At 35.5% G+C, this 21,284-nt stretch overlaps 1 protein-coding gene across 2 annotated transcripts in view; it reads right to left on the bottom strand.

The window, feature by feature from the left end:
* Nucleotides 1-1,141: 1,141 nt before the first annotated feature.
* LRRIQ1 (leucine rich repeats and IQ motif containing 1) overlaps nucleotides 1,142-21,284 on the bottom strand; it is a 225,815-nt gene continuing 205,672 nt past the window's right edge. The window contains exon 27 of one of the 2 annotated variants that reach the window (XM_027543219.1): nucleotides 1,142-2,918. In XM_027543219.1, coding sequence (XP_027399020.1) covers nucleotides 2,776-2,918 — 143 coding nt within the window. In that variant the 3' untranslated portion in view covers nucleotides 1,142-2,775. The remainder of the gene's footprint in view (nucleotides 2,919-21,284) is intronic. The other variant, XM_027543220.1, reaches the window with a different exon arrangement.

The raw sequence follows: 21,284 nt of genomic DNA on the forward strand, positions 1-21,284 counted from the left end.
ATCCCAGGGACGGGGGAGCCTGGTGGGCTGCTGTCTATGGGGTCGCACAGAGTTGGACACGACTGAAGTGACTTAGCAGCAGACTAACCATATTAAGAGGACTCTGTAGCTACCTGTGGCTTAATGGCTAACATTTTGGACAGCATAGATTTAAATTATAGTTCTTTATCTGCTGGAAAGAGGCTTTCTCTGAATCTCACAAATTAATGTAAAAACAGCTCCATCTAGGTAGGCAAAAATATCATGGTAGGTAATGGATTTCATCCTATACTAGAATAGTAAGATTACATCTCCTATTAGTGGTTAGTTAAAACTTAGCTTTGACAGACAATATTCTGTAGAAAGTTTAAGGATCTTCTTCCCCTAAATTAAAGCATACATGGTAGATAACTCACTTGCCCACAGTATAGTCATGAGAATCATAAATCTTGATGGTGAAAATTTTTCTTGTCTCTAAAGATGATGGAAACTGCACTTGGTAGGAAATATGTGAGTGCTATAACACTAACGCATGAGCACAGTAAGAAATTAGGATTTGGATTGCTTCCCACAGCACCTAGTAAGATCCGTAAAGCAATATCATTAACTCACCTGTTAAGGCATGCTGGAATCTTCAAACATCCTAGCAGCCTTTTTGTGATCAGAGATTTGCTTTGTTATTAGAAGTGATTGGTGATGATTGTGATAGCACTGAGGGAGGCAGCCAGGTAGGAAGGTGAGAATTGAGAAGGGGGGCTGGGCAAAAAGCATAGGCTGCAGCAACATACACAGTGCCATTCTGAGACGTTCATTTGAATAGTAGCATTTCCTAAGTCCATTACTGTCACTTCAAAATTCAGTCAACTCAGTGACAAGGTAAGCTTATGTTTCTACCTTCCCATATCTTAAAGACAAACATTTGTCTTAATATCTCTTCAAGAAAACAGGAGAAAGCGTATCTCTTCTTTTAATTTCTTTTGAGGTTTTATTAAATTTTTAAAATTAGAAAAATTTTAATCAAAATTTATTCTCTTTTAAAATTTACCTTTTCTATTATCATAAGCACAAATGAAGTAGTGTTAAAAAGATAATTTTTAACTTTGAAATATTTTTTTCAATGACCATTTTAGGGCTGGACACAATAAATGATGCTGCAAAGAACTTCCAATATAACTCCATAATTAGGAAACTATTTTATTGACAAATAAATCATCCATAACCTACAAATTTAAGGAGCATCAACACCCATAATCTTCCTCAAAATTAATATTATGAAACAATTACACAGATCACAGAATAAGGAAACTAGAGATTAAATTATTTTAGGCTCTAAAGCAGTTTAATCATAAGCATCTCACTTCTCATACCAGCCTTTCCACTTTATTGATTGCACATATGAACCATAAAACCCCATCAATATCAGCTTTAATGTGGTTTTCTCTTGTAGGGCTCACATTAAGCTGAGATAAAATATTTTCCATCATTACATTATGTTGGTTTGTGGATGCTATTAGTAAAAATATGACATAATATCGTTCACAAAACAACTACGCATGGAGCTTACTTCCAAAGCCTCAATTTCTAGGCCACAACATATGAATTTATGTTTTCTTTATCAACTGACAGCTCAAGGCTCATTAACATTTCCATCTCAATCAAGTTAAAAGACATTTACAGGCTTGAGATGCAATAGAGCTCCAAAAGTAGATGAGGGATGCAAACTAAATGAATGCATCTCTAAGTCTGCTAATCATTTCAAAATGAAGTATTTCAATAAAGAATAAGGAAAGCAGCAAAACAAACCAGAAGTTCACTGGATCCTATTACAGAGCAACAGACTGAAAAGTCACTGGAGAATTTAGCTTCGTGAAAAAAGCCCCAAACTCAGTAAAGAGCCTAAGGGGTATGAAAGGTAAATGCAGCATTTTGCATATTGTACTTGCTAAGATATCACAGAATATTAACCACACAATAGTAACAGTTTAATAAAACTCATCTGCAGTTTTAGAAAATATATTAACCTTATAAAATTAGAAGACCAGGGTTTAAAAAATTGGAAAGATTTTTTTAACAATAATTATTTTAAGCCACTTAAAAAAATTAGAGTATTTTTGAATCAGAAGAATATTATTAATGAACTTGAAGGAGCATTTACCTTTAATAAATGATTAGAATGAAACATTACAGATAAAATATACAATTCATTAAATTGATATTTAAATCTGTCATCTAAATTTAAATGGAACATATATATTTTTACCATAACTCTAATCTATTTAAGATGACAAACAAAAAAGCTATTTTCATTTTCGATTCTGAATTATTTTATATAAAATTTATATTTGAAATATACAATTATAATAACACAGTCAAATAAAATTTATTAATATATTAATAACCCATTAATACTATAAATGTTCCAATAAAATATAGCTATATTTTCTTATGATATATTTATGGTATTACAATTTATTGTTGGTAACAAAAATCATCTTTAGTACATGTGTTATAAACATTTTAAATAAAAAAGAAATTGGATATGCAAATTCCATTACAATATTTCAAGAATTAACTTCTGGAAGTCATCCCACATGAACACAGGAACAATAGCAAAACTGTGGAAAATAAGATGGAAAATAAGACAAGTCCATCAGGAAACAGAATTGTGAAATAAATATATTAATACAAATTAAATACAGTACTCTAAAACATTGTATCCAGTTGGTAACATGACCAGATAGCCACAGATCTCCTGAAGCCATGTGCCATATGTTTTGAATGCTGAAGCTTGAAGGATTAGTTTGAAGTTTTCATCTTCTTTTTGCCACTTCCCCATCCACCACTGAGTTGTACAGGATTGTCACGGAATGATATACGTTCTTTCTTAGAAGATCTTGTGTTTGTTATCATTGGTGCAAGTATTCCCTTAATTGAACAACCTAGACAGTGATATTAAATGCACACATTCACTTAACTTGATCCAAGTAAAATTATATTTAAAACTAAGAAATATATTTGCCAGTCACATTCATTTTAGAACTACGTGATCTTTGAGTTTAAAAGAAAGTATGTTTCCTTTTTGTTTGCAATATAATATAATCAAAATTTAGTATAAATTATATTTAGGTTAAATGAAAGAAAATGATTTTAAAAGTTAAATAGATATAACAATTCCTTATATCTACAATCCAAATATCCCTGGTATTTCAACACTAATGGATATGTCTAAGTTTCTAGTATATTTGCTTATGTTTTCATAATTTAAATTTTTATAACTGTTTATATTTTATAAATAATGAGTACATTAAAAATTAGTTTTAGAAGTGGTCCTATTGAATTAAGAACTTTTTCAGAAAAAAATAATGCTTGGAAAATTTGGGGGGAAAGTATATTAGATGTAGACTTTAAAGATATTCATGGGTTCTGTTCTGGCTGCATAAAACACAGCTTTATGACTGGACAGGTCGCAGCCTTTCTGAGTCTTGGTTTATAAATGAGGGAATGATTATGCATTACAGGGCTGCTGTGAAGATGGACTTCCTGAGTGTACTGCAAAGGTGGTTAGACCTGGGGGAATGCTTTGTAAACAGGTGCTATAAAAGTGGAAGAAATGACAATTTACACTCAACAAGTTAGAACCTACCCAGAGAAAAGTAACAAAAAATGTGAGAGGTGCAAAGCACATAGTGGTTATAAGAATGGGACAGCATTTTAGAAATATGTTACTCAGCAAGAACCCGAGATACCCTATTAAGACTACTAGTAAAGAATTATGGTCGTCTGCTTCACATCTCCTGAGAATTAAACAAGTGCACAGGGCTGTCTCTGGGGAAAACGGCCTGAGACGCAGCAGAATGAGGCATTCCAGAGCTCCCTCAGTCCTGGTTTGAGGCAAAGGTTCAAACCACATGATTCTTCTTCATTACGATGCTTTTGTCTTTAAATAAGTTTAGAGGGAAATATATCGATTTTTTTTCAATATTAATACTTCTCCAACTTAAAATATTTTAAAGTATATGTTCAAACAGAAAAATTTGAAAATATTAGACCATTTATGGAATTTGGCCTGTGATTTCAGATTTGGTACAACGTGAGGGGTAAAATTGATTGTAAAAGTCCACCTTATACTTAAGAGCTTTTTAAAAACAGAGTATTGCTTTTTTATTTTTAATCTTAGAATTATGACTAGTAAAATAAATTCAAAAGTGTTAAAGAGCCTCTGTAAAAGGAGCAAATTTTATTAGTCCACAAAGAAAATCTTACTAAAAGGCAAGGGAAAAAAAGTGAAAAGCTATTGTCTTAGGAAACGTTATTCTAGAAATGGAAAGGCTGACGCTTATGCCTATAGGCAGAAGTCTGTGATGGAGTTAGAATGGAGTGCAGTTTAAGAGGCCTTCACAGCTGCCACTTGTGAAGACAATCTCAGCAGAGACAAAGGAGAAATGCCAAGTGAAGTTGGCTTCTATGTGCTGGCCAGATTTAGCCTGCGTTAAACTACCCCTGGTAAGTTAGACAGTATCCTTTGTGAAGCTGCAAGAACTCTTTCAAGCAACAGGATGTTACTGCTGCACAAAAGCAAGAATTTCCTAATGATAAAATAGTGACCTAAAAAATTAAGAAAGCATCCTCAAAGCTTGTCCTCTATTTACTAGCTCCAAGTTGGAAATATATGTATATATATTTTAAATGGAACGTCCACTTTGGTTTGTTTAAAACAGCAGCAATAATAGTAACAGCAAATGACTTCCCCTGGTAGTAAAAATTCTTTGATGAATAAACTATTTGTTGGATAACAAGTATCTATTTATGAGAGCACATCAGTAAGGGAGAACGCTTGGGCCTCATGGAAGGTGTAGCATGCAGGATTGAGAAATGGGACATATTTAGAATTCAGGTATATTTATTTAAGATAAAAAAATCAAGCTTGATAAAAGGGTAAGCCTATTTCCACAAACAGCTTAACACAAATGTTTTGTTCCAATAGAGAAAGCTAAATAAAGTTCCTTGCCAGCATTATTTAAGCTAATAAGTAGAAATAAATATATATTTTAAAATACAATTTGGTAACATAGTTCATTATGTTAAATATTTTTGATGAAAATATCTTAATAGTATATATATGTATTATTTAAACCTTTATTCTTAACATAAGCTTTTCATCAAATATGGCAGATAACGTGTAAGAATGGTGGCACTTTCTTTATGAAGTATTGAAATATTTAAAAATAATTTCATGTATTTATAAAATAACTATTTCAAAATTAAACAAAATGAATTGCATTACAATATAGCTTTCTGTAGACCAAATCCTGATTCTGAACAGTGTTTCTGAATTCTAAAAAATTTTTCTATTGACTACAAATTTATGTATGGTACATTGTTTTTCCTAATAGTGTTCTGTTGTCTTCAGTACTTTGAAGCTGTTGATGAATCTTCAAGCCTTTTGTACTTGTCTACAGTGTAACCCTATATTTAAAAGGCAGCTTGTAATTTTTCATTGTTTAGTATAATTCCTTCAGCAATAATTATAATTTAAAAACATGTTGTGTGATATTACAAAATAGATTTATAACAATTTTGAAGTACATTTTCTTCAAATGGAATGGAATGAAAATTCTATAGGAAATTAGTCTTTAAAATTACATAAAAACTTAAGTGAATATATATATATATTTAATATTTTAGATGTGATTACACTTGCATTTCATTATTTTGCTATGTGTAAATAAGCAATTTGAGCAGTAATCAATATAGCTTATTCTCTCATTGCATTTAGTGAGAGTCTTTGTTATCATATAAATTCTTGAACCACCAGAAATGCAGAAATAAATTGAGGAGTAAAGCAAGACGTCTACGAAGGAACCACATACTGGCATTCATTGTAAAGCTATTACTTTGTCCTATGATTACTCTAGAAATGAAAAAAGAAAATAAAGAAGCAATTTAATAAGTCAATGTATAATCATTCTGAAATTACATACTCACATGAAAATACAGTAGTGAGAGATTTTACCTCAAAAAAATGGATATTAGAACTAGACTACTGATGGGTTCCTGGAATAAAAAAAATTATAACTAAAGGATCTTTGCCAGTTTTTCTCTTTTCTGCACATTATTGTTACAAATTTTACCTTTTTTTTGACAACAGTCTGCTGGATATTTGCAGGTGACCATACAAATCAACCAACCAGTCTCTTACATATATGCTGAAAGTATGTCTTGATAAGTACGATCTATCTTCCAGTAAGTCGCTTCTTTGCCACATAATCTGTGTTCTGCTAAAGATTTGTTCTGGTCCTTTAAAATTTTTTTGGGTTAAATCCTTGGTTCTTTAGCAAATGTCAAGGTCTATATACGCTGTGTTTTGATAAGTAATTTAATATGTTAAATGCTTTGAATGACGCTCCTGGTATGTATAAGAAAAACTTCCTTAAACAGGTTAAAGTAGAAATTTCATGATGTATAGTAATACGTCATTGGATTTTCGTTGAACCACTATGTGTGTGGACATAAAAATCATTTCAAAGTCCTTCTCATATTGTACTGCTTAACAGCAGAAACAGCAGAAGTAAAGCATGAAGGAAAAAAAAATTCAACATTTTAATGAAAGTGACCAGAACAAATTCTTAGCAGCAAAGCATTTACATCAATTTAAGTGCTGTGAGTGAGTTACACTGGGTAAGTTTGAGGTTGAGGTAGATATTACAGTGTTCAAGTAACAGTTGCTTTTAAGGGCCATTGTTATGTCCAACCTTGAGTTCTAATGATCATTTACAGATAGTTTAAAGTCTAACACTAAGAATGAAAATAAAACAAATAAAGGGGTTGTTTATATCATATTTAGATTGACTCCGTATAACATGGTGATTTTGCTTGTTTTGAAATTGTTTTCAAGGTTTTTCAGTGAATAAAAGTTTTCTCTATGACATAAAAATACTAATAGCATTTTCCTGTTTCTTGAAATCCCAACTGGACAATGACATTTACAGTTATCCTTCTTACCCAATATTTAAGAGACATATAAAAAAGAAAACCAGTTATGTTTGGTACATTGATAGCCACAGACTACCACGGTATTTGTTATTGTTGCTAAAAATCATGATGCCTGATGTTTCTTTTTAAATCAACATGACACATATAATTTGCTTTGTCTATGTACATTTATTTTGAAAAGGCAATTCCTAATGTGCATAAAATCTAATACATATCATAGAGGGTGGGGTATCCTGATATATAGCGTAGATTTTTACTTTTGTATTTTGCGCATTTCTTGATCTTTTATAATAGCTACCATTCATATCTGATTTAGAATCTTTGAGGCCTCCCTATAGTATGCACTGTTTCTGGGTTTTATTATTTTTAACACACTGCTGTGTTGATTTCTTCTTAGAGATGTGTTTGCATAGAAGAGGATGGCTAGAATATGGTGCTAAAAATACTATCTAGTTTCTTTAAATTCTGTTTCTTGTACTTATATTGTTTAATGTTGTTCTCATTTTTTTTCTGTGGGGAATTTTTATTTTAATGATTTAGTGATTTTTGGTTATAAAATCTAAACAGGTTTTATGATTTTTTTCATAATTAGATTAGCTTTCTGTCATGTGACCATTAAATAATTCTTCTTTCCTGGTGTTTCTGGCTTCCCACCAAACTACTAGATGGTTATTGAGTATTTGACTTCTACTAATAAATTGACTAATAGAAAGTATAACTCAATAAGGAATTAAGAATGAAATTTAACAATCTATAAACTATCTAGGCATCTGTTTCCTTCTATATACAGTTGGTTCTAAAAATCAGGTCATAGGTCCATTATTCTTGTCAATTCAGAAAAAGTCTGTTCCTAGATTCTCTAATCATTCTAAAAATATTCTCTGCACTACTCTATCATACTTATAACTAAGTGTCCATAAGTATTTGTATTTAAAGAGTAATGGCATGAATTATGCTAATAATTGAGAGTATTTTTTACACTTAAGTGATATGCATATTCTTTTGAAAACAACCCAGTTCTTTGTCTTAGCCCTCTTTCCCCATGTTAATTAATTTTGCCGAAAGTAAACATTTAGCAAAAAAAAATATGCATTTTAAGTCAATGTTTCCCAAATGTTTTATCCAACATATTTTCCCCAACATGTTCTCAAATGTTTTATCACTGCACAGTTATCCTTTGGCATTTAAATATTTAAAACCTAAATTAGATTTTCAAGATCACTTGGAGTCTTTGAAAGCTTGAGCTCAAACTCTTCCTTTTATTTTCACATTCATTCAATATGTATTTATTTAGTGCCTATTATGTAGCAGGCACTGTTCTCTTCTGCCTTTCAATGAAGCTCCTCTGTCAATATACTTCCATGTGCCAAGTAATATTAGTAACCATCATTCCACAGTTGCTTTCCATTTCACTCTGTTCTCATAATTTCATCTTTACAATCCTCATATGGAACTTGTATAAAACAAATATGTATTTCCACATTCCCAGATAGTGAAGACTTGTGGATAGGTTTCCCAAAAACTTTCATGGAAACTTTCATTATCCCTTTTCATGCTCATTAGTTCTTAGCAGGGAGACATTTGGCAACAATAAACATGACTCGCCTGAGGATTTATTATATTATTGCACTTAGTTTCATTCATTTGACAAATGCATTTCACATTTGACCATACCCATTTATTTTTGCACATTAAGCTAGTGTAAGAAATCGGTTTGAAAGTGACAACAATAACGAAAAAAAAAAGTCAGTTTATTTATGAGGGAAAGGGTAAAAACTAAAATACTACAGTTGGAAACATGATGCTTTAATATATTATCAATAGAGCATACATAGATCCTGTCCTCAAAAATGTTAAAATGTGTGTAAGTTGCTTTTTTATTACAAAGAATAAATGTAGTTGACATATGTATAACTAGCTCTTTCACAAAAGTACAGTTGAAATTTGTCTTCCTCTGGATAATATCAACTGCTGGTGAACCACTGTTTTAGATCTGTAAATATTATTCTGTGGTTACTAATAACTGTTATATTTAACTATGTCTGGAATCATTGTTGACTGTTTCATTAGACTGTCTCAGATTCTGGAAACAGGCTGTATCGGGCTGTTAAAGGACATTAAATCAATAGCTATTTATTATGTGCCTACTCTGTGCTAGACTTTTAATATATGTCTATTAGATGTTTCCAGCAACCATGTAAACATGAGCGTGGTATAATAGTAATTAATTTTGACTATCCAGATCTGGTTACAGGAATATTTTTAGGATTGAAGTGTTAATGTTAACGTGTTTGTTTATTCAGGGACACAATATTAAGACCTAACAAATCTGTGTTCGTAAAGGTCCTGCCAAAAAAATTTGAGATCCAGAAAAATCAGAGTTAATGGTTTAAGCAATAATAAAATAAAAGCCTTAAAATAAAATTTTTATATTGTTAGAGACCAGCTCTTGCTGAAAAAACTTTTTTAAAAATAATAATTCTATGATATAGCTCTAAGATTCTTTATTGACATGTTTCTTTAAATCAAACATTTCAGATAAGAACAAGAGGATAAACAAAGCCAGATTTTATTATACATAAAAGAAAAAAGTTTAACTTGGCCACAGTTGTCTATAAAAATCTTATTTACCTTATTTTTATCTGTGGAATAAATATAACATTAATGTCAGGATTAAAGTTTGAATATTTTAATTAAGAAGTTTGAGAGTTAGTTTTTACCTCTACAATGAATTTTACAACAGTTGGCATAGACAATGGTATTGTGGAATTATTTTATTAGAATTTGTAGACTGAATGCTATCATTTACAACTATGCCAGTTAATTAGAAGTATTACTAGAGTGCACATTTTAAACAATTTCTTTATTGTGCATTTAGCATCAATAAAAGTTTGCACTGTACAAAATTACTCAACTTTTTACTATCAAGTCTATTAAAAGACTGGTATGTGCCATTGTCCGCATTTTCTCATCACACATTTATCTTCAATTCTGCCAATATTAGTTTACTCATGACCTGAAAATGTCATATCTTGAAGGAGTAGCAGGGATCTAGGAGTTCCTTATGTTCCAGGCCCTGGCATGGCACTTTACAGTCACCATCTCATTTAGTCCACAATATAGCTGTGCACAATACATTATTACCCTCATTTTAAAGATAAGGAAACTGAGGCAATGAAGTTAAAATTTTTGCCCCAAAGTAAGTGACAGTAACATATTTGAAACTTGACTTTATATGACTAAGTTTATTAAAAAGAAGATAGTATCATTTTTAATTTTAAGAAATAATGGTACCATAAAGAAAATCATTAGGCAGCAAATGTGAGATGAATATCTTTTTTTGCATTGCTTCCAATGGAAAAAACTGTCCATTATAAAACAATATCATCCTTAATTTCTGTAAGTTGAGGAAACACAAGAGAAAGATATTTCTTAATCCGTATCCATATGTATATTTTGTGCGGTGCAGTGCTTAGTTGCTCAGTCATGTCCGACTCTGAGACCCCATGAACTATAGCCCACCAGGCTCCTCTGTCCATGGGGATTCTCCAGGCAAGAATCCTGGAGTGGGTTGCCATGCCCTCCTCCAGGAGATCTTCCCCACCCAGGGACTGAACCTAGGACTCCTGCATTACAAGTGGATGCTTTACCATCTGAGCCACCAGGGAAGCCCATGTATACTGGAGTGAGTAGCTATCCCTTCTCCAGGGATCTTCCTGACCCAGGAATCAAACCAGGGTCTCCCGGCAGATTGTTTACAGGCTGATTTGCCTGGGAAGCCCATCTATATACCTGTATCTATATATGATATGATAACCCTTAACATGATTTTTTAATTTAAGAATTACTTTATCAAAATGTTTTTTTTCAGGCAATTTTATTTTTCAGTTATGTCACTGCCTTTCTGTTTACCCATCAAGATCTTCTAGGTACTACCAGAATTTCTGAAGCTGTTCAAAGAATACTCCCATATTTCAATGGTTTTGACTGAATTACATGAGCGCATATAGTAATAAAACATTAATGGGATACCGGAGACTACATATTTTTTCCTTTAAGAAAATATCTGAAGGAGGACTTCCCTAGTTGTACAGTTAATGGAATCTGCCTGCCAATCTGGGGAACACGGGTTCGATTCCTGGTCCAGGAAGATTCCGCATGCCAAGGAGCAACTAAAGCCCCGTGGACCACAGCTACTGAGCCTGCACACATAGAGCTTGTTAAGATAAGCCGCCGCAATGAGAAATCTGCGCATTGCAATGAAGAGTAGTCCCTGCTTACCCCAAGCGGAGAAAGCCCAGGAAGCAACAAAGCATCAAAGACCGAGTGCAACCAATAAATAAATAAATAAAATATCTGAGGAAAATGCACTAGAATTACATAACTTGAGTTTTTATAAAGGCTTGCTTGCATGCTTGCTAAGTCGCTTCAGTCGTGTCCGACTCTGTGAGACCCCATAGACGGCAGCCCACCAGGCTCCCCCGTCCCTGGGATTCTCCAGGCAAGAAAGGCTAGATACAAGTAAAATCAATATACGATTTAGCGGACAGTTGAACCAAAACTCAATTTATTTATTATATATATATTTCAGTCTATACTGAAAAATATGCAAGTAGGGACATAAATGGGGCTTCCCAGGTGGCGCTAGTGGTAAAGAACCCGTCTGCCAATGCAGGAGACGTAAGAGGCATGGGTTCGATCTATAGGTTGGGAAGATCCATTAAAGGAGGGCATGGCAACCTACTCCAGATTCTTGCCTGGAGAATCCCCATGGACAGAGGCGCCTGGTGGGCTACAGTCCATGGGATCACACAGAGTCGGACATGACTGAAGCAACACAGCAAGCACAGGGACATAATTAAACATAACTTTCACTCATCTTTTGACCATTCTAGCGACAGAAAATTAAGTTAAAGGTAAAACATTTCTAAGCTTCCAATGAGGAAATAATTGATTTGTAAATTTAAGTTATGGAATCCAGGGAATCAGTTGGAAGTAGCAGAGCTGCCAAAAGGGTCAAAATGTTAGTTAGAGATCGTGGATCCTTGAAAAGGGCAATTTCAAAGCAGATACAGGTTAGGAGTAGGGTGGCAGAAGGGTTGGAGAGCAGCAAGATGACAAAATGGGGAGGTGAATTCACCAGTGAAGCACTAGTGACCATATTATATTCATAAAATAAAGTCATTTATATTTACAACTATGTTCACCCAATCAAGTTCCCTTACTGTGGAAGTGGAGAGAGATGGCTGATGTGGGTCAGCCACATTAAAAATTAACACTGCAATTCATTAGCAAATCTTTGCATTGGATAGAATTCATTATTAATACTTTCAGAGAGAAAAACCAAAGCTCCTTCACATGAGATATATTGTTCATGTTTTTAAAATACCAAAATAATAAAACTTTTAATTTTTGATTTTTGAAAATAAATTTAAGCTGCACTTTTAAAAATATTTGTAATATTTTCTGTATTATATATAATTATAAGGTACAGAAGTTAACTTCTAAAAAGTTTAGAATTTTGATATTTAATTGAATTGGATATCATCTCTATTATAGACTCATGCCTAATATATAACACAAATTTGTATATATGTTTATATACATATATATGTAAAAAATGGAGAAGCTCTGTACAGTCAGCAAAAATAAAACCTGGAGCTGACTGTGGCTCATCTAGAACTCCTTATTGAAAGATTCAGACTTAAATTGAAGAAAATGGGGAAAATTACTAGGCCATTCAGGTATGAACTAAATAAAATCCCTTATGATTAATTATACAGTGGAGGTGATGAATAGATTCAAGGGATTAGATCTGCTAGACAGAGTGCCTGAAAAATATGGATGGAGGTCCATGACACTATACAGGAGGTGGTGACCAAAATCATCCCAAAGAAAAAGAAATGCAAGAAGGTGAAGCAGTTGTCTAAGGAGACTTTACAAAGAACTGAGAGAAGAGAAGCAAAAGGCAAGGGAGAAAATGAAAAATATGGTAAAGATCTAATAGAAGCAGAAGAGGTTAAGAAGAGGTGGCAAGAATACACAGAACTGTACAAAAAAGATCTTAAGGACCTGGAAAACGATGGTGTGGTCATTCACCTAGAGCCAGACATCTTGGAGTGTGAAGTCAAGTGGGCCTTAGGAAGCATCACTACAACCAAAGTTAGTGGAGGTGATGGAATTCCAGCTGAGTTATTTCATGTCGTAAAAGATTATGATGTTAAAGTGTTGCACTCAATATGCCAGCAAATTTGGAAAACTCAGCAGTGGCCACAGGACAGGAAAAGGTCAGTTTTCATTCCAGTCTCAAGAAGGGCAATGCCAAAAATGTTCAAACTACCAGACAACTGCACTTATTTCATATGCTAGCACGGTAATGCTCAAAATCCTTCAAGTTAGGCTTCAGCAGCACGTGAACCAAGAACTTCCAGACTTTCAAGCTGGATTTAGAAAAGGCAGAGGAATCAGAGATCAAATTGCCAATATCTGCTGGATCATAGAAAAAGGAAAAGCAAGAGAATTCCAGAAAAACACTACTTCTTCTTTGTTGACTTTGCTAAAACCTTTGACTGTGTGGATCACAACAAACTGTGGAAAATTCTTAAAGAGATGGGAATATTAGATCACCTTACCTGTCTCCTGAGAAACCTGTATGCAGGTCAAGAAGCAACAGTTCAGTCGCTCAGTCGTATCCGACTCTTTGCAACCTCATGGACTGCAGCACAGCAGGCCTCCCTGTACATCACCAACTCCCGGAGCTTGTTCAATCTCATGTCCATTGAGTCGGTGATGCCATCCAATCCTCTCATCCTCCGTCATCCCCTTCTCCTCCTGCCTTCATTCTTTCCCAGCATCAGGGTCTTTTCCAGTGAGTCAGTTCGTCACATCAGGTGGCCAAAGTATTGGAGTTTCAGCTTCAGCATCAGTCCTTCCAATGAATATTCAGGACTGATTTCCTTTAGGATGGACTGGTTTGATCTCCTTGCAGTCCAAGGGACTCTCAGGAGTCTTCTCCAACACCACAGTTCAAAAGCATCAATTTCTCAGCGCTCAGCTTTCTTTATAGTCCAACTCTCACATCCATACATGACTACTGGAAAAAGCATAGCTTTGATTAGATGGACTTCTGTTGGCAAAGTAATGTGTCTGCTTTTGAATATGCTGTCTAGGTTGGTCATAGCTTTTCTTCCAAGGAATCAGCATCTTTTAATATGTTGGCCACAGTCATCATCTTCAGTGATTTCTAAGTAACAGTTAGAACTGGACATTCAACAATGGACTGGTTCCAAACTGGGAAAGAAGTATGTCAAGGCTGTATATTGTCACCCTGCTAATTTAACTTATACATAGAATCCATCACACAAAATGCTGAACTGGATGAATCCCAAGCTGGAGTCAAGATTGCTGAGAGAAATATTAACAGCCATAGATATGTAGATGATACCACTCTAAAAGGTGAAAGTAAAAAGGAACTAAAAAGCCTCTTGATGAGGGTGAAAGAGTGTGAAAAGCTGGCCTTGAAACTCAACATTCAAAAGCTAAGATCATGGTATCTGGTCTTATCAATTCCTGGCAAATAGATGGAAAAACGATGGAAGCAGTGACAGATTTTATTGTCCTGAGCTCCAAAAATCACTGCAGATGGTGACTGCAGTCATGAAATTAAAAGACACTTGCTTCTTGGAAGGAAACCTATGACAAATTTAGAAAGTATTTTAAAAAGCAGTGACATCACTTTGTTGACAAAGGTCTTTATAGTCAAAGCTATGGTTTTTTCCAGTAGTCATGCAGAGATGTGGAAGTTGGACCATAAAGAAGGCTGAGCACCGAAGAATTGATGCTTTCAAACTGTGGTTCTGGAGAAAACTCTTGAGAGAGTCCCTTGGACAGCAAGTAGATCAAATCAGTCAATACTAAAGAAAATCAACCTTGAATATTCAGTGGAAGGACTGATGCTGAAGCTGAAGCTCCAATACTCTGGCCACCTGATGTGAAGTGCCGACTCATTGGAAAAGACCTTGGTGCTGAGAAAGATTGAAAGCAGGAGGAGAAGGGGATGACAGAGGATGAGGTGGTTGGATAACATCATCAACTCAATGTACATGAGTTTGAACAAACTCTGGGAGATAGTAAAGGACAGGGAAGCCTGGTGTGCTATAGTCCATAGGGTTCAAAGAGCTGGACATGACTGAGCAACTAAAGAACAGCAACAACTAGATTAAATCTCATACAAACAACTTACAGAGAAGGCCATAAAATGTTAATGGAAACGGTTTCCCTTGTTCTGGAGAAGACAATATCCATTTAAAGGTTCTATGAATATATGATAAGAGGAGAAAAGCAACAATGGTTGATAAGTTCATTTGTTCTCTGAAGTGTTTTCTATGTGCTAATCATATGCACTTCATCTTTGTATTTTTCAAAAAATACATTATAATTTATGATATTGTCTTTTATGTTCCATCTGTACATTGAGATAGATAGAAGCAAAACATTTATGATGCCGAGAAGCTGGATGGGAAGCAATTGATATCCTTACACTAGGAATCACAAGACCCAGATTTGAGTCTTAGCTCTACAACGTTTAGCCTCCTTAGCCCTGGGCAATTTATTTATAAAATTAAAAGCTAAATCCTACCTGTTTTGAAGTAAATCTCAGGCAATAGGTGGTGAGGAACAGCCTTCTGAGCTTCTCATTTGTTTTCCTTTTCTTTTTTCCCATTCACTTTTTATTAAGACAATTTTTTAAAGAGTATTTTCCATTCACAGAGGAGGGCACACAGATTTCCTATATATCTTCTGTCCCACATATGCATGCTGCTGCTGCTGCTGCTAAGTAGCTTCAGTCATATCTGACTCTTTGCGACCCCATAGACCGAAGCCCATCAGCCTCCCTCATCCCTGGGATTCTCCAGGCAAGAACACTGGAGTGGGTTGCCATTTCCTTCTCCAATGCATGAAAGTGAAAAATGAAAGTGAAGTCTCATAGTCTCCTTCATTATCAACAACCCCACCAGTAAGGTACCTGTTACAAATTATGAAATTAAATTGTCAAAATATAACCACCCAAAGTACATAGCTTACATTATAGCTCACTCTCAGGTTTCAGTTTTGTACATTCTATAGGTCTGGAAAAATGTATAATGAATGGCAGTATGCATATGGTATCATAGAGATTATTTCCACTGCCCTAAAAATCCTCTATGCTCAACCTATTCATCTTCCATCCAACCCCCTACTACCTTTGATGTTTTTACCATTTCCATAATTTTACCTTTTTAAGAATGTTACATAGTTGAAATCATATAGTATGTAGTCTTTTCAGGTTGACTTTTTTTCATTTAAAGTTATGACCAACCTAGATAGCATATTTAAAAGCAGAGACATTACTTTGCCAACAAAGGTCTGTCTAGTCAAGGCTATGGTTTCTCCAGTGGTCATGTATGGATGTGAGAGTTGGACTGTGAAGAAAGCAGAGCACTGAAGAATTGATGCTTTTGAACTGTGGTGTTGGAGAAGACTCTTGAGAGTCCCTTGGACTGCAAGGAGATCCAACCAGTCCATTCTAAAGATCAGCCCTGGGTGTTCTTTGGAAGGAATGATGCTAAAGCTGAAACTCCAGTACTTTGGCCACCTCATGCAAAGAGCTGACTCATTGGAAAAGACTCTGATGCTGGGAGGGATTGGGGGCAGGAGGAGAAGGGGACAACAGAGGATGAGATGGCTGGATGGCATCACCGACTCGATGGACGTGAGTCTGAGTGAACTCCGGTAACTGGTGATGGTCAGGGAGGCCTGGCGTGTTGCGATTCATGGGGTCGCAAAGAGTTGGACACAACTGAGCGACTGAACTGAACTGAACTGGCATCTAGTAAACCATGTATTTCACTTAGTACTTTTGATAGTCAGATTAATCTGTTTTGATTAGAGCTTTAAAATTATTTTGTCAATATACTGGAGGCATTGTAAAATGTTAGGATTGACTCAGAATGTCTTTCTTCAACTGACTTTAGGCTTTCTAAAACAATAAGGTATTTTCAGAAATATTTGTTAGTTTCTCATTTGAAGTAGAAAGGAGAAGGCAATGGCATCCCACTCCAGTACTCTTGCCTGGAAAATCCCATGGATGGAGGAGCCTGGTAGGCTTCAGTCCATGGGGTCGCTAAGAGTCGGACACGATTGAGTGACTTCACTTTCACTTTTCACTTTTATGCATTGGAGAATGAAATGGCAACCCACTCCAGTGTTCTTGCCTGGGGAATCCCAGGGATGGGGGAGCCTGGTGGGCTGCCGTCTATGGGGTCAGACAGAGTCAGACATGACTGAAGCAACTTAGCAGCAGCAGCAGCTGCGTAGAAAAGCCCAACTACTCCATTATATTTTCAAAGTTATTTTGAAACTAGGCTTCATTTTTAATGCAACTTTATTTTACATCGCTTCAGTATGTGGAACCTCTGGTCCAGACAGGTTTCTCAGTGTTTTACAAATATATATTCATATTTTACCTTTTGCCCTTGTTTAGATGGGTTTATTTCCACTTTTCCCCCCTTACTTAAATCCCAATTGTCAGTCTAGGTATAGATCAAGTATACTGCCTCCAAGAAGCCTTCTTCATTTCAACAGCATTAGCAACTTTACTTTTGAAAAATAGTTTTTTCCACATTCAGTAAATTCAGTACCATATTATAAGGGCTTACATTTCATGACAGTTAGGACATGTTCAGAGAAGAAGCCAATTTGGGGTTGGCTTCCCTGGTGGCTCAGAGGTTAAAGCGTTTGTCTGCCTCCAATGCGGAAGATCCCCTGGAGAAGGAAACTGGCAACCCACTCCAGTATTCTTGCCTGGAGAATCTCATGGACAGAGGAGCCTGGTAGGCTACAGTCCACGGGGTCGCAAAGAGTCGGACACAACTGAGCGACTTCACTTTCACTTTTCACTTTCATACACTGTTATGGCAGAAAGTGAAGAAGAACTAAAGAGCCTCTAGATGAAAGTGAAAAAGGAGAGTGAAAACGTTGGCTTAAAGCTCAACATTCAGAAAACTGAGATCATGGCATCTGGTCCCATCACTTCATGGCAAATGGATGGGGAAACAGTGGAAACAGTGAGAGACTTTATTTCTCTGGGCTTCAAAATCACTGCAGATGGTGACTGTAACTATGAAATTAAATAAAAGACGCTTACTCCTTGGAAGGAAAGTTAAGACCAACCTAGACAGCATATTAAAAAGCAGAGACATTACTTTGCCAACAAAGGTTCGTCTAGTCAAAGCTATGTTTTTTCCAGTGGTCATGTATGGATGTGAGAGTTGGACTATAAAGAAAGCTGAGCGCCAAAGAATTGATGCTTTTGAACTGTGGTGTTGGAGAAGACTCTTGAAAGTCCCTTGGACTACAAGGAGATCCAACCAGTTCATCCTAAAGGAGATCAGTCCTGAGTGTTCATTGGAAGGACTGATGTTGAAGCTGAAACTCCAATACTTGGCCACCTGATGTGAAGAGCTGACTCATTGGAAAAGACCCTGATGCTGGGTAAGATTGAGGGCAGGAGGAGAAGGGGACGACAGAGGATGAGATGGTTGGATGGCATCACTGACACAATGGACATGGGTTTGGGTGGACCCTGGGAGTTGGTGGACAGGGAGGTCTGGCGTGCTGCGGTTCATGGGGTCGCAAACAGTTGGACGCGACTGAGCGACTGAACTGAACTCATACACTATTACAGAGGAATTCTGGATTTTCAGTCTCTGGCTAACTTTGAAAATGGACTATGTCTGGGAAAATACAGAGATAATATGAAGAAGGCAACTGGAAACCAAAACTAGGTGTATAGTGAGCAATATTTCATCAATAAATGTCTCCAGAAAGAATGAATGGATAAGAGGAACTATATTCTTACTAAGCTACATGTTTTAGCCCAAGGAACAGAAGACAGTATAGCACTGAGTTTGGAATGAGAAAAGATGGATTCAAGTTGTTGCTTTCCTTTGCTAAGTTTTTTTGTGCGAACGTTCAAATAAATACTTTAAGTCTCATTTATATTATCTATCAAAGAAAAATAAGCATATAAGTCAGAAAAGACAATTAAAAGAAATTGGCTAAACTCTAAATTGCTAGAGCAATAGAGTTATTGTTATTGTAATGCATCCTTTAAGTATTAAGAGGGAAATGAATTGAGAAAACCAAAATCACTTAAGGATATCAAATATTTTAAAATAAATATTGTTTAAATCAGGAATTTTTTTGCCTAGTCATTTCACAATGGCACATTTTAAAATATGAATGTGACCTACTTCATCTATTTTCAAATCATAATATAGATTAGAAAATTTGGTAGTAGATTTCCTTGGCCTTGTGTAAGAGGGCTGCTGCTGCTGCTGCTAAGTCATTTCAGTCGTGTCCGACTCTGTGCGACCCCACAGACGGCAGCCCACCAGGCTCCCCCGTCCCTGGGATTCCCCAGGCAAGAACACTGGAGTGGGTTGCCATTTCCTTCTCCAATGCATGAAAGTGAAAAGTGAAAGTGAAGCCGCTCAGTTGTGTCCAACTCTTTGTGACCCCATGGACTGCAGCACACCAGGCTCCTCCGTCCATGGGATTTTCCAGGCAAGAGTACAGGAGTGGGGTGCCATTGCCTTCTTAGTAAGACCTAAAAGGATAAAAACAGAAACCTTAGGAAATTCTCTAAGAAAATACATTGTTACTTTATATGGATGGCATGGTCCTGCTATTATTTGATACACAGAAAAAGAAGACAACTCTACTTTGAAATTGTTTAAAAATAATACAACAGTAACAACACATACAATAACGAACAATATAAACAACAAGAACAATACTTTTTTTACTTACTACTAGGCAATGCATCACCATACTTTACGTATATTTTTACTGATTTATTCCTCACTAAAATTCCATGAGATAGACACTATACTTCCATTTTACAGAGAGTAAACTCATTCTTAGAGATTAAATAATTTACCCAAGGTCACATAACTTATCCGTGATAGTTGAGTAGGGATTTTAAACCTGAATGTATCTATTTTTAAAGAATATGTGTTCCAAATAATATAGTAACATTGAAAGAGAAATAACTAGAAAAGTTCAAAGGCTGAAAAAGTTTTATAGCTGTAACCCATAAACTACTCTCTAGATTTGGCTTGCGAAACTGAAAGAAATATTTTAGCTTTAATAAGGTGACAAGATTTTGAGAGAAAGCTGGAGGAAAAGAGCTTTCAAAATACTGAGACTTTAAGTGGTTGGCCCAGGGCCATGGGGGCCTAGGACACAAAGACTCTGACAGTTAAAAGATTTCTCTATATAATAAGCTATGTCATTTTTTTTTTCAGTTAAAGAACTATTAAGAGGACATTTCTTTTAAGCTGAGCTAGTTAGCCATGTGACCAGATACTACAGACTTCAATATCTTACCTCAACTGATTTTTCTTTTTTACATCAACTACAAAGAACATTTACTAAGCACTTATTTTGAGACAGATACCATTCTGAATGTGCTATCAGTTCAGTTCAGTTCAGTTGCTCAGTCGTGTCCAACTCTTTTCGACAGGCCTCCCTGTCCATCACCAACTCCCGGAGTTCACTCAAACTCACGTCCATCGAGTTGGTGATGCCATCCAGCCATCTCATCCTTTGTAGTCCTCTTCTCCTCCTGCCCCCAATCTCTCCGAGCATCAGAGTCTTTTCCAATGAGTCAACTCTTCGCATGAGGTGGCCAAAGTACTGGAGTTTCAGCTTTAGCATCATGCCTTCCAAAGAACACCCAGGACTGATCTCCTTTAGAATGGACTGGTTAGATCTCCTTGCAATCCAAGGGACTCTCAAGAGTCTTCTCTAACACCAAATTTCAAAAGCATCAATTCTTTGGCACTCAGCTTTCTTTATAGTCCAACTCTCACATCCATACATGACTACTGGAAGTGAATGCACTATATTTGATCCTAAAACAATTCTGCAAGGTATGTATCTTTCCTATTTTAAGGATGAGAAAATTAAGTTATGATACAAATCTAGGCAAAGTGGTGTCAGAGCTCATATCCTTCACCATTATATTACATGTATGTTACAGTAAACTAGTATGACAATAGTTTGACAAAGAATTTGGCAAATAGTATTTATTCATATTCATTCTGTTCTTTAAGAAAAAATATTTCCTAAAGTGGCTTGTCTTAAATTGTCACCTAATGGACAGTTAGTCATTAGTAGTGTTTGCAATAATGTCATTTATTGACAACTAATGGAAACTACAGTGTGAATGGCCTTATTACAGTTTCTTAGAGAAAGTGTTAAGAAAT

Source organism: Bos indicus x Bos taurus, chromosome 5 (genome assembly GCF_003369695.1).
Source record: "Bos indicus x Bos taurus breed Angus x Brahman F1 hybrid chromosome 5, Bos_hybrid_MaternalHap_v2.0, whole genome shotgun sequence".
Taxonomy (NCBI): Eukaryota; Metazoa; Chordata; class Mammalia; order Artiodactyla; family Bovidae; genus Bos; species Bos indicus x Bos taurus.